Here is a 14,667-nt window from a genome sequence, read left to right as displayed (position 1 = left end):
TGAGCCTTGTTATGCATGTGGCTCTCCAAGGCTCTACATAACAAGTATATAATACTGCTGTTATTATTTTACGTTTTATCGTTGAAAACACAACAAATACATAATCGTGTATAGTGTTATAATTCAGTTATAGCATCTTAAATTACAATAAATGAGTGTTTATGTATAAAGCATCTTAATCTATCTGTAGCAGGTGTATTAAAATTGAAAATTATTAAAACTGCACAAAAAATAAATGATCAAGTCTGCATATTAAGTAATATTTTAAAATCGTTACTTTTAAGACCACCAATTTATGCAAAAACTATTTAAAACATGAATTTATATTTTGGAATTATTGTAGGTATGTGTTATTAGATATAAGTATGACATTGTAAGGAACAAAATTTATACTTTTGTGCTTATTGAATCAAATAAATACAGTATTCAAGGTTAAAAAAAAACATATTTAAATTTTGCAATTCATATGAAGAAAATAAATTTTCTCTTTATTTTCAGGCGTTGTGCGAGTAAGGTTCGGTCGCGGAGTCGCGGTCGACCTTACTAACAGGTGAGGCGACGACGCCACACAGAACATGATACTAAGGTTTGAATTTAAACGTTATTTTTATCATTTTAAAGTCGCTTTTATTTTATATGCATGAATCATATACGATTGATACTGTTTGACCTTTTCTCATACAATAGCCAAAGCTAACCGTAAATCAGATCGTAGGGATTTAAGTGTATCGATTCTATTCTAATGTTTATAATTCATTAATTGAAAAGTAAAGTTAAGAGTATTCTTAAATAGGAGGATAGGAGTATTCTTGAATTAAATATATATCTTATAGTATTTTAATATATGCTAGGCCTTTACTAACTTCACCTGTTCGTTCAGTGGCTAACCATTTTTTAGTTTTAAAAAGAGTTCTGAGTAGCAATGTATTATATTAACTCACCAAAAAGTTTTCAAAAAATGATTTATCAATTGTTTGATTGTATTATTCATTATGTAGAGCTGCCATGCTGTCAATAAAGAGACCACTGTGTCGCTATAATTTTTTTATTATATATTATTTCCTGAGACCTCATGCTTATGTATCTAACTATTTAGATTAGCTTTCTATTAGTGTAAAAATTGCTGAAATTAGTGTGTTACTTTACAAAGACTGTCTATATACCTCATATATAATAGGTGTAGTTAACACTAATTTTACATAAACGCGATAGGTATACCTATATGAATATGAACATATATTTCGTCTGTATCTGCTGCCAAAAACTTTATACATTTTATAGTGTTAGGAAACTGATTTTTCTTAAGCGCACATTAATTTTATACTCACGTCCTTACCCGAATATAAGGAATTTAAAACGACCAGGTATAAGTGTACATGCATCCAGACATGCCTCGGTCGAAATTCATGTGAACGCATTTGCATTTTTATTGCATGAACCCTCGGACGGTTTGATCGTGACTGTAACTATATGTAGCTATAAATGATGAGATTACCGTGTATTGACCGCTTATATATCTTGTACATAATATGTTTTAATTTTTATAGAACAAATAAGAACGAAGGTAATTTAATTAATGGTAATTGTTTTTATCGTAATAAATCGTTACAATTTAGATTACAACTACTAACATAAAACATAAATGTATATTTCCAGATCATAACTACTTTATTTATTCATATAAAATTATAGTGAGTCCAAATTCTTAAACGTTTGAAAAAAATTATATTTTTATTCGAATTCCATTTTTATTTTAGTATCTCGTTTAAGTTATTCAAATCGCTAATTTATCGCTCTTCTTAATCGATTCTACAATGTTGCGATTATCATATTCACGTTGATATTTCAATTTGAACCGAACATCATCATTATGAAAAAAATAGTTAAACAAAGATATTTATGTGTTAATAAGTTTGGTATATTCAAATATGGAGGTCTATACAAAGATGGTGAAAGATAAAACATTTTTATATAACTAATACATTATAATGATAATGTTTAAATTTGATAATTGCCATGCTTTTAATAGTAGGAGCTTACGAGTAGGTATACCTAGGTATGACTATGCTTAAGCGAGTTTATTTGTAAAATCATGAAAATAATTAATGACAAATAAATACTATATACATTTACAAATAATATGAATAGTTGATTACAACTATGAATTAGATGTAACTATAAATAATTAATTTAAAACTTATTTTATTTTGGTTTTTATTTTGTAAAATTATATCCATTTCATAGGATGGATGAGGATTGCGGATAACCGGGATGTTTGACGCGAACTTGGGGAGGTCTATGTCCAGCAGTGGACTACGATAGGCTGAAGTAACCTATTTCATATTGAAGCTAGTAAAACTATGCTAAGGAATCAAAGTGATGGTGTTTTTAATACTGATTTAATGTAAGATCACTGTTGAGTTTCACGCACGTTGTAGACATTTTAATTTATCGATCGACTCTTATATCTGCCGATCTATTCCGGAGCATACGAAGAATCACAATAATATGTGTGTATGTGTCCTTGTTGATAGCATCGGACATACAGAAACGAATCGAATACTGAATAACAAGGACCACCGGCCGATCGATATTTAGTATGTAGAGTGTGTGGGTATGGACTGAAGCGATAGGTTATGTACTTGAGGATTTGATGGGAATTTTTTACATACTGTATAAACAGGATTTAGAAATTCTCCTTTTTTACTTTAAGCTCTCGTGTATAACTAACGAAATGTGATAAAATTTATGTATAGGTATTATATTATTATTTATTTATTTGATCCAGGTAAAAATTTGGTATAAATATGGTTTTGTAGTTGAATAGAAGTTTACATAATTATATATACAAGCATTTAGTTTAGTCATCCTCCGACCCGCATTGGAGCAGCGTGGTGGATTAAGCTCCAATCCTTCTTCTACGTGGAGAAAGAGGCCTATGCCCAGCAGTGGGATGTTACAGGTTGAATACACGCATACAAGCATTTAGTTATTTTTTTAAGTATATTCTCGATTTATTTTTAAAAGTACTAAAACACTTTTTTTTAAATACGCGACTTGTTTATTCTTCTTGTTTTCCTTGCAATAAATTTCAATTAAACGAAGTATTTTTCAAACAAAACTTTTATAAGATTTATGTCGTAAGCTCCGTCACGACACCAGTTGGTACATGTCTGATGTTTTGAGACGGAGGAACGCCGAAGCGTCGCTAAATCGCAGTTGGAATTGCAAATGAATCGGCCGTTTACATCGTGTCGTAAATCCGGTGATATGATCCAGTCAGTTTTCGCACCATTAAGTTTTCGGACCTTCTCCCCCGGTATTGTTATTGTAAATATCTTATTTGACGCAAATTCATCTATTTATTTATTACTCGAGACTCTTGCTACACATGTTTCAAGTTTCGTTGCATTTCGTTTTTGTGATAAATACCTACATTAGAATTCGAATAAACATACACACCGTATCATATAATCAAAGAGATTTCCAAAACGATATGAGGTAAACCTCAAACTAATATAAAACTACAACACTTTGTAATGTAGATTAATATAATCAGATCGATATAATTATACACAGAAGCCGCCAAGAGATCCAGTATTTACTTTTTTAAATCGTAATTAATACATTTTATTAATCTTCTAGTTACATATGCAGGCACTAGTATCAATAAGTTTATTAACTGATACCTAGATGATAGCTAAGAGTGCTCGTTTCGAACCGTGGGAGACGAGCTATTCGCCGCAAGTAGGTACTTGTGGCTGCGATAACGCAACCTGACAGTTGTTATGTGACCCGTCCTCTCACCACAGTGACTCGTCCTGTCACCACAGTAATCGAAACATACTATCTACCAATATAAATTGAAACACGAATAACATTTTCTATTCCTAATTTTTCTTTCATAGTAAAATGAGTATGTTAAGGGGAGGTCTCATAATAATGGTTACAATGCAGTCGTCGACTCGCTCGCGGCTCGCTTTGGAATAAAGTCGTAAATGTCAACTGGAGTGCACTACGCCATCTTTCCACTGTCATTTACACAGAAAAAAATAGTTAACAAAATGACCGTCTATATTACGATACTTGATAGCTCATAGCTCGGTCTCGGGACCAACTTAAATGAACACGTCGACGAAGTTTCGGTGGAATACGACTTAAGTTTGCCAAGTTTACTGTACCTACTTACGAACCTTCCCTTCTCCTTAGGTAGTTTTAAGATGATTGGAGATCGGCAAATACCTCTTATTTCCCTAAATATCTAACCTCGTTGTGGTCGTATTTTACGGTCGACTCGACGCGCGCGGGGCTACGTTATAAACTGTTTTAAATCAATCATTAAGAAAACATGTAATTGTTACAAAACACAAAACGTAATTTACGATCGCTAACATGTCTAGTAAAGCCAGGGATCGTTAAAAGCAAAAAACGCCTGTAAACATGTTTTTTTTTCGCGTTCATATATAAGTAGGTGAGTTCCACACCCTCGGGGAAGTGGAAAAAACCGTGGCAATCGGCGCAAATCACCTATTTTATGTAAACTTCGTGACTTTGCGCCGTATCGAATGACTAAGAAAGGATTTATTTATACGTATCGAGCGAAGTTAGAGAATAAAATGTTGGAATTGTATAGCTTTGTCAATGGGATGGCTGGCGTGCGGGGCGCGGTGGCTCGAAAATAAACTAGGCAACGCGTTCCTACTCGTAGCAGCTACGCGCGGCCATCGTTCAACCGACGTATTCATTTGCCTTGAGAAATATGGTTAAATATTTCTGTGGGATTATAAATTTATTTGAAGTTATATTTAACATGTTAAAGTTTTATAATTTTAAAGTCATACTTTAATTTGGAAAAATGTATATAGGTACATATACTAGCTGACCTCGCAAACGTTGTTTTGCCATATATGTTATTAATCCCCCTTAATCCCCCCCCCCTCATAACTTCAGGGTATGAAAAATTGATGTTGTTCGATTCTCAGACCTACTCACTATGCACAAAAAATTCCATGAGAATCGGTCAAGCCATTTCGGAGGAGTTTAACTACAAACACCGCGACACGAGAATTTTATATATTAGATATATATATTCTCGTGGACTGAGTTTGTAATCTAATTATGAGTTAATGAAATATAAAAAACCATGCAGTTTTTAAATTATTAACAATGCCTTTTCAATAAACATCTCGTGCTGACTGTGAAGGAAAGGCGTTGAATAAACCTTGTAAGTTTCGAAAGAAATTCTAAATCATACATAAGTACATTTTCATTCACGCGTTGAAGCAGCGTGCTGGATTAAATTTAAGCTCTTCCTCATAATACGAGAGGTATAAGCCAAGCTTTGGTCTATTATAAACATTAAAATATTCTAATTTTGTATATCCAGTTTCTATAAATATTTTTATTGACCAACAATTTTCCGAGTTATTAATAACTTTGCACTTTATGTAAAATTACGTTGATTCAATGTATTTAGAAGTTTCTTATTGATCTTATGTATGTATAATGTATATGTGGTAATGTATATTATCAAATATATTTTTTTACAGGTTACCGTGCCCGTTTACGCAGACTTCACTAGCCAGTTTACGACAAGGTGATTATCTAATCATTTGTATTCTTTATTCATCACTTCAGCCTAATATAGTCCACTGCTGGACATAGGCCTCCAAAAGTTCGCACCAAAAAAGGCGTGAACCCATGTGATTATAAAAACAGAAATATGATAGAAAATCATAATTGACTGAAACATAAAAGATATGAGTACAATGATGAAGATATGAGTATAAAATTAAAAATTACAAAAGACACGTCGATTTAAAAGTGTAAAATATTCAAATTTTCATTATGTTAACATGTACGATTTTATTTTTGTGTTACCCACACATTAGGGATTCTAAACATTTTTTGAATATCATATCAAAAATTTCGCTCTGGCGGGTACATCGTTCCATAGCTTAATTGGCTAGAGCACCGACACGGTCAGTCGGAGACGCGGGTTCGAATCCCGCTGGAGCGGTCAATTTTTGATATGATATTCAAAAAATGTTAACATGTTTTATTATTAGGTAATATTGTTTCTTATTCAGTTAATTTGATAGTATAACAGTCCTGTCATATTTTAAAAAGTATATAAAAATAAAAAATAATCTGTACCTAAATTGGAAATATATTTATACAGTTGTAAGCCAACAAGAGTACCGTTACTGGAAAATATACTGGTCATTTTTGTGGGATATTAAAACGCAATTGAGGAAGAATTGACAATTTAAGTACAAGATCACGATACGTTACGGCCTCATTTAATTTAAAAATCGATAATTTTATTTAATGTGAACCGGTAAATAACAGATACATTAACGGTTATTTACGATTCATGGTAACTGACGTTTTATATAAAACGTCTGATATACCAATATATATTTTTTATTTTATTATCAGCCAAGATTTCTTAATTAAAAAGCAGTCATTGTTATAATTAATTACGGTTTTTATGTTCATTTAGTACTGAGATTGACAAATAAATTATATAATTTTTGAATATATGTATATATTCCAAAATTAAATAATTTATTGAAAATTATATATATACATATATATATTAGAACGACATATATTTTTACTTATGATTATATGGCTATTATATTCATAGCGTTCTTGTTTATGCGTCCTGAAGTGGGTTTAAAAAGAATACTCACAGCGTAAAATCCGCGCGTACTGGACATGTAAAATTTACGAACATTTTTTAATGTATTTATCTAAAAAGGGCTTGATAAGTAAATTTTATCACAAAAAAATAGTGCTTGGTAAATTTTATTCATCTACCGATTTATACCTTAATGTTATGTTCAAATTTTTAACATTAAGAGCAAAAGCGTACCTATTTTTGTGTACCTACGAGATACTACTTTTTAAATGTTTTAAACGATTGTTTATGCTTACTCTAGCCCCATTTCGTTTACGCAACACATGTTCGAGATAAGAAAACGCACTTTTATTTACGCACAGCATGGCCGATCACTGGCTTGGAGAGTTTCCTAACGTAAATATTTATAGATGGCCCGACTAAGGCGCACACTTGTTCCTGTGTTTGTTACTGTCATTCAACATGCCTCGGTTAAGTCTGTATGTGCGCTCTGTTCGTTGGATTTAATCTAGATAAGTTTTTTTACTTATTTATTTATACTTTTGTTATTTACATACTCAAATATGTACTAATATCGCTATATACCGAGACCGTGTAAATGGGAAATTCTTTATTTATGTTAGTAGTACAAATTACATAATGATTTTGCTTTTTACCTCGTTTAGAAAATGATTTCTTTATATGATAATCTCAGTGTCAATGAGGTAGAGTACACCAAGAAATGTCATGCTTAAAATCTGGAGCAGCCTGTCTGGGAAAGTACCTTGACCTTGCAGAAGATCACAGCTATATAATACTCATCATTACATCATTACAGCCTATACAGTCCACTGCTGGACATAGGCCTCCACAAGTTTACGCCAAAAAATAACGTGAACTCATGTGTTTTGCCCATAGTCACCACGCTGGGCAGGCGGGTTGGTGACCGCAGTACTGGCTTTGTCGCACCGAAGACGCTGCTGCCCGTCTTCGGCCTGTGTATTTCAAAGCCAGCAGTTGGATGGTTATCCCGCCATCGGTCGGCTTCTTAAGTTCCAAGGTGGTTGTGGAACCTTGTTATCCCTTAGTCGCCTCTTACGACACCCACGGGAAGAGAGGGGGTGGCTAAATTCTTTAGTGCCGTAGCCACACAGCACTATATAATACTGTTTTCAACCAAAATTGTCTTCCTGTTGGTGAGTAAGGTGACCAGATCTCCAGGGGAATTGGATATATGGTCGACAATGCGTTTGCTGGCTACGGTAATCGCTTACCATCAGGCGAGCCGTACGCTTGTTTGTCCACCAGTTTTGTAAAAAAAGTGAAACGAAAAACTGATATAAATTTGTTTGAAATTGGTCGCGTTTTTATTTGTAAAATATATGACCTGCTTATTACAATGTTTGTTATAGTCTCTAGACACGTACATTATTCGCAAAATTTATCGGTTTAGTATTAACGACAGCTGCATTGTCAAACCATAGTTACTCGCGATGTAAGGCCGTGTGGGAAATTAGTCTTTGGCCCGAGTCACATATATTATTTTGACAAGTTGGTTTTCAATTACCATAATAACAGCACAAATTAATGTTAACAAGAATTATAACATTACTTAGCGCGTTATGTATGTTTTTACTTTTGTTTGTTTGACATATTTATAGCCATGTCTTGTGTAAACAGTACACGTTGCTTCTATAGGTGTGAAATATTGTAAGTAGATTTATCGGTTGTAAGTATTGTTCCCTTTGACTTCGGTGCAAAAGAAGGGTGTGCAGCGCTGAATGGCTTAGGTCTTGTCCCCAATTTGTACACTCTCTTTGATAACGAATAATTAGTGTACGTATATTTCACCAATAATTTTTATAATATGAAAACAGCGAGAAATAGAAAAAGGTTGAAAATTGATATGTTTAGTGCATACATTTTAAATATTTTTTATAACCTTATCATTGACGGGCAACATCGTTTTATATCATGTCTATTACCTATGATTATTTGTGGTAAAATTAACAGACGATAAAATTAAGTTTATACTCTCAATAAAACGTGAGTGAGTTGCCGTCATAAAGTCTCGCGTTTTTTATTGGTGGCAACTCAGTGATGGTCGAGTGACGCTTGCAGTTTGGTTAAACGGCAGTTTATGGCTATTTTGCCTCCATTAATCGCTTTACTACGCACCCGCACCCGCGCTACTGTTCTTTGGCAACCCTTGCACGATTTATTAGTAGGATTCGATCTAAACAATATTTAAAGCACAATCCGGCTGCTATGTATTCATAAGAAATAATAAATAGATAAATATATTAAAAAAAAATAGTAATTATGTGACCTAATGCAAGGTGGTAATACTTCAAAAAACATGGAAAACTATTCTTAAATAATTAAAATTAAAGACAAAAATTATCAGTACCAAATACTTAAAGCAACGTTTAGACGCGAAAAAGTCTGAAATCTATAAAAGTAGAGTCGTATGCCGGGCGGGCGGGCGGCTACGGGTGCAGTGGTTAATATATCCGCCCGCCGCTAGATGGAGACGCGCAACGCGCCTGTGTGCTTCGTGCCTTGCGGCGCGCACCGCCGCGCGCCGCCACTCCGCGCTCGACCGCGCCGCCGATTGCGCGTCTCGTGTTTTCTCTTAGCGTTACGAACGCATTACGATACACTCGCGACTTTGTGCTCGCTGCGATACAAACTATTTACAACTGGTGCCTTGCAGATCTTTTGAGTTAAATTCAATCGTTTTTTCATAAAAAAAATACTGTCTTAAAACTACGATTTTTAAATGTAAAGAACTGTTTCGTGATATTTGGACTTAGTTTTTATGAGATTATAGAAACTATACTGTGCTCGTCAGTTTGTTTGACGTGCATAGCTTTTCGAAGTTTTCCACTAGCCTCGAGTGACTACTCGACCGTAACGGGCCGCTGCGGTCGTCTCTCGTCCGACTGGCAAGCTAAATTGGGAACCGCGTTTTGACTTTCATGTGCCGTTACTGCGTGGTCGCGTGTGCGCGTGGTGCGATGTGCCCGCGGCGCGCGTGAACTGCCGGCCCCATTCCTGCTCACCCGTGGCTTGCCCGGCCGCCACCCTGTACCCTGACAACCATGTCGGGGGCCTCGGCGCGCCCTGCGACGCGGCCGCCGCGTCGCCAGCGCCCGCCTCCGGGCACTCCGCCGGGCCGGCCTGGTGGAGCATGATGAACGGCGTCGGCGGCGCGCTCTACGAGGAGGCGCACGCGTCGCCTCCAGGCGGCTCGCCCCCCGCTGCGCCCGCCGCCGCGCCACCTTCAGCTTCCAGTGCCTCGCCTGCTTCCGTGGGATCCAACCCTCCACAGCCACTGCACATCCCGGCCAAGCGCTATGACCCCGAGCCGGGAGTCATCCGGCATGCCCAGCAAGGCTGGGGTTACCCACCGGATGCACCCGGTTCCTTCGAACATCAGTATCCCACCGCACCGACTTACTACAATCTGCCTGTCGAAAGGGAACGCAAATCTGCGTTACCTTTCTGGCCGACAGGTGGAGGAGAATACAAACCTTACGCTGATGGTTGCCATCAAGGTTTTTCACAGCCCTGTTGGAATTATCCCTACGGCGCGCCACGCGGGGACCAGCCGTTGTCTTACGTCGGTGGAGATGAACGTCGAACGGCTGTCTCAGAGGCTTCTGGTTTCTCCCACGACGCCTATGGTTTGCGAAACTACGCGCCGGAATCAGTCACCAGCGCTCCATATCCACCACCGAGTGCTCTACCTGGTAAGTCTTTTATCCCCTAACATTTTATTTATTGAATAAAATTCAGTATAATTGACATTACAAGTAATCGAACTTTGAGGTGTTTTGTTTAACGTTCAGTCGTAATAAGTATGAGTGTTTATAATTTTCGGCGAAACTTATCGAAGTAACATGTGTTGCAAACATGGCTTATATTTGTAAACATGAGTACCAAAACTCAAAGTTCGAGATTAGAGGTTTAAGTATTTAACATTAAAATATTATATGATACTAGTTGTATATTGTCTTATAAGAGCACAATTTAGAGACAGATTAATAGATTTGTAAATAATGTATTATGAGTTTATCAACCTTGACCCTTGTTAGTGTGGGTGGCACCGCTTGCCGCTAGATGGCAGTCACGTTACGCACACAGCTCTAAATGCCGTGGCTATGTGTGCGGCACGCACACAAGGATCATATTTGATTGTGTGGGAGCAACTCGTTTATCATTATCAGTTGGTTGCATACTTTGCATGACTGCACTTTTGAAATAAAAATAAAAATGAAGGTTTTTAGCATGTGGGTTTACTTGATTACACTGGCACTATCGTAATTAAAACCACGACTTTTGTTTTGTAAAGAATTACGACAACAGTATTTAGATATCTTTAAAAATATTCACTATCTCTATATATAGTATGAAGTCTAAGAAGAAACGATGATATAGTAAAGATGAGTACTCGAGTGATCAGAAGCAGTGTTCCTTCGAAGGTAAAAAAGACACAATCAAAACATTTTCCCACAGTGCGCCATAAATTTGATGAATGAACGAAACACGTGCTACAAATGTTTAAAAACGAACCGTAAGCATCGTTTTATAGGCAATGTTTAACGGCGCTATACTACCGACAATAAATTAAAGTTTACATAAAATAAAGCGCTAATAAAAATGTATAACTAATAAATAAACACGATACCTGAGCGCTAAGACAATAAACCGATCTTTGAGTAGTGGCAATAAACCAAATATTGCTACAATAAACACTGTTTAGGCTGATGAGGTGATAAAAAACTAGAGCCCGTGGCGAGAAACGCATACGAGAGCGGTACACTTGTCGTAGATGTGTATCAGTTTTATGATATCGTAAAACTACGTCATAGATATGCAATAATAATACTGGTTCCTACCCGAAATCGCTAGTAAGTTGTAATTAGGCACAATCAAGTCAATATAAGAACAATAAAAAACATTCATTCATAAACGGTCGGCGCTAGTTCGCTTTCGATCGCCGCCTAACCATAAAGATGAGTTTATCGCGCCACTGTTACGGCAGACGTGTAACTTTAACATAATTTTGCGTAAAGCGCGCATATAATGGGCCATTAAAAGGAAACAATTGTTGAAAAAGTTATATGAGTGTTCACGTCACTTTATGATTGTGTGTTTACGGCCCACCTGAGGTTGACATTGACTTTGATTTGTGCATTTATAGCCTACGAGCAGTCTCAGGAACAGTTATGAGCAGCTCGAGAGCAAGACTTAGCGATTAGTCAGTTGCGCTTTCTTCATTCGCTCTACTAATTTCGCGTGCAAAATATACAGAACAAATATTATTTATTTGCGAGTTAGTGACAATCACTTGCCTATTAAATAAATACTAATAAAATAAAATATTGTACTTAACATTTCCGTATAAGAAAAATTAATTCATACAATATGAAGTTGCAAAATAGTATGTCATTTTAAAGCGATAACTGAAATGACACAGATACAAATGTCAAATGTTCCTCCAAGGGAAATTGAACTTTAATCCTTTAATTTAAGGTGTAAGGTAGGGCTCAACAAATCAAAATACACGAGATAGTCGAGCCGCGGTCGGGTAGGTAGCTTTTACGGTCGAACGGAACCCGCACTTTTATTGCCTCTGATCGCTACCTATCCTCATATAATTGACAACTCGACTTGTCATTATGTTCTATTTGAACAATTGTTTCTTTCACGACACCGTTGAAGCGCTGATTTTGTGCTCAAATTAAAACTAATCGTATTCATTATAATAAATGTATCAATTTTAAATGAACCGTTATAATCCATTAAGCCGCGAAAGGATTTACATATTTTACTGGTGATCGTTTTGCATTTCGAATGTTGGGTTTAAATGAAGATGTTACAATTTTAATAAAGATCTTACATTTATTTGATGATAGCGTTTTTGCTACCTGACTTTTTACATATTAAGTCGGAAATGAAGTTAAAATTAATTAATTGCGATCAGAGACGAATTATATTTTATTTATTTCGAAATATATATAAATATAAGATAGTTCAACCTAACACACTAAGAGCAACGACATTACGTAATTACACAGACAAAAACTTATTTGTAACTTATGTAACTTAAAGGTAATTACGGTACGATCACGATAGACGTCAGTATGAACGTAAATATGTCGATTGTATTGGATCGAAGGCACTGTAAATGTGCAGATATGGTATGAGACTACATTCTACAACATGATCTTTGAATATAAAATGCCTATCAGATTCTGAATTGGTCTAGTAATTACAAATTTGTATTCATCGAAGTGGTTACTATTGCATGTAACACTCTAGAATGCGAGGTGTGATAAGTTTTTTTATTTATACATACACCAATTATTAAACATACTATATCAGCGCGTTTTAATAAATATTGTAATTGGAAACTTTAAGGGTATTTAACTATTTGATAAATATAAGATGAAAAAAAAAGTACGCAGTACTCTACTTATCACAGCGTTATTGTAAGGCAATTTTCAAATGCAAAACATATTTTGCAAAAGTTTAAGTTTAAACGGAATCAGAATTAAATTTAAAATGTCCTTATTCATTACTTATTACTAGCCACAGGTGTGTTGTGCCATGGTCAGTGCTCTCAAAGCGCTTTTTAACATAAATCAACATGAGGAAATAGTGATCATTAGTGAATGATCACGTTGCCTTACTACATTCTTGGTCAGTTTATTTAAACCTATTCAAGCAATTGAGGTTTATGAAGAGTGACTTATACTGAAGGGTTTAACTGGCTAGTTGTACAAAGAGCATAAACATTGCTAGGAAACATTCAAATGTATTACGAAACGACGTGCGCTCATCCTTTAGACAATGCAGCATCTATTTCGCAACAGAGAATATCATTCTAAATGATAGGAAATGGTGCAGTGTGTTGGCAGCATCGAGTATCGAGAAGGCCGTGGGCTGCATATAAAGTTTATGGGCGGTGATGTCATCAAAGGAACCGCTCAAATAAATTGAGCTATATTTCACTTCTAACGCACCATCGCTACTATTGTTTCTCCGCTGCATAGTAATCGCTAGATAATTTAAACGGTCAGCCATGGTATGTGATGGGCTTACGAGTAATTGCAACCTACCGCAACGTATTCCTAACTCTTTCACTTATCATATAACTTGAGATATATTACATAAATGTTAAAAAGTCAAAAATGATTTATAATTAAAATATGGAATTTAGTATTTACATGTAATTCTAAGTCCTAAACTATGCTGTGCTCATTTTTCTTACCATTTCTCTTTTGTGTAGGATCTCTGTCGATGTCAGTGGGCGTCGGCGTCGGTTGCGGCTCATCGAACCCCCTGGATTGGACCGGACAAGTCACTGTGCGTAAAAAACGCAAACCATACTCGAAATTTCAAACCCTCGAACTAGAGAAAGAATTTCTGTTCAATGCGTACGTATCGAAGCAGAAGAGATGGGAACTCGCGCGGAACCTCAACCTCACAGAGAGACAAGTAAAAATATGGTTTCAAAATCGACGAATGAAGAATAAAAAGAACTCGCAGCGGCAGGCGGCGCAAGCGGCTCAGAATAATAACAACAATTCGAACGCGAACAACCACAACCATCACGCGGGCCACCACCACGCGCCGCACCACGTGGCGCTGCACCACGCGCCGCCTGCCAAGCACCATCAGTGACCCGCGCCTTTCTCTGGGACTTATCCCCTTCACCACGGTATAGCTAGCTAAATCAGACGGAGGTAAGGTTCCACGAAGGACTCAAGTGTTTTGTGCTCGGAGGACGTACTTAAAGCCCGCAAGGTTCACCAGGTTGTAGCGGACTCAGGAAAGTATCGCTGTACCGTTCCGTACGTAATGGACGCTTACCGGACGCGCCCGCGCCCGTGCGCCGCGAGTCCCAGAGAATCTCATAGTAAGATAAATTGTGTTGTCGATTTGTGTATAGTATTAATTACGAAATTATTTTCTGTAATTTTAACGAGACTAAGTACATAAGTAGGTAACGATTCCTGATATTGATAATA

The 14,667-nt window shown here is 36.3% G+C and overlaps 1 protein-coding gene across 1 annotated transcript; it reads left to right on the top strand.

The window, feature by feature from the left end:
• Positions 1 to 5,553: 5,553 nt before the first annotated feature.
• LOC123657916 (homeobox protein abdominal-B-like) lies at positions 5,554 to 14,320 on the top strand. The gene is made up of 3 exons (XM_045593404.1): positions 5,554 to 5,596; positions 9,778 to 10,380; positions 13,926 to 14,320. The coding sequence occupies exons 2-3, from the start codon at positions 9,819 to 9,821 to the stop codon at positions 14,318 to 14,320; spliced, it is 957 nt and encodes a 318-aa protein (XP_045449360.1). The 5' UTR covers positions 5,554 to 5,596; positions 9,778 to 9,818.
• Positions 14,321 to 14,667: the final 347 nt, after the last annotated feature.

Source organism: Melitaea cinxia, chromosome 11, assembly GCF_905220565.1.
Source record: "Melitaea cinxia chromosome 11, ilMelCinx1.1, whole genome shotgun sequence".
In the NCBI taxonomy this organism is placed as follows: domain Eukaryota; kingdom Metazoa; phylum Arthropoda; class Insecta; order Lepidoptera; family Nymphalidae; genus Melitaea; species Melitaea cinxia.
Note: the sequence above shows the minus strand (reverse complement) of the source record. Positions and strands in the feature narration are given on the sequence as shown.

What these genes read in the sequence shown, in the direction of transcription:
- LOC123657916 (XM_045593404.1), top strand. Translation starts at nt 9,819, where the DNA reads ATGATGAACGGCGTCGGCGGCGCGCTCTACGAGGAGGCGCACGCGTCG. An exon ending in ACCACCGAGTGCTCTACCTG is followed by an intron (nt 10,381 to 13,925) that starts GTAAGTCTTTTA and finishes TCTTTTGTGTAG; the next exon opens with GATCTCTGTCGATGTCAGTG.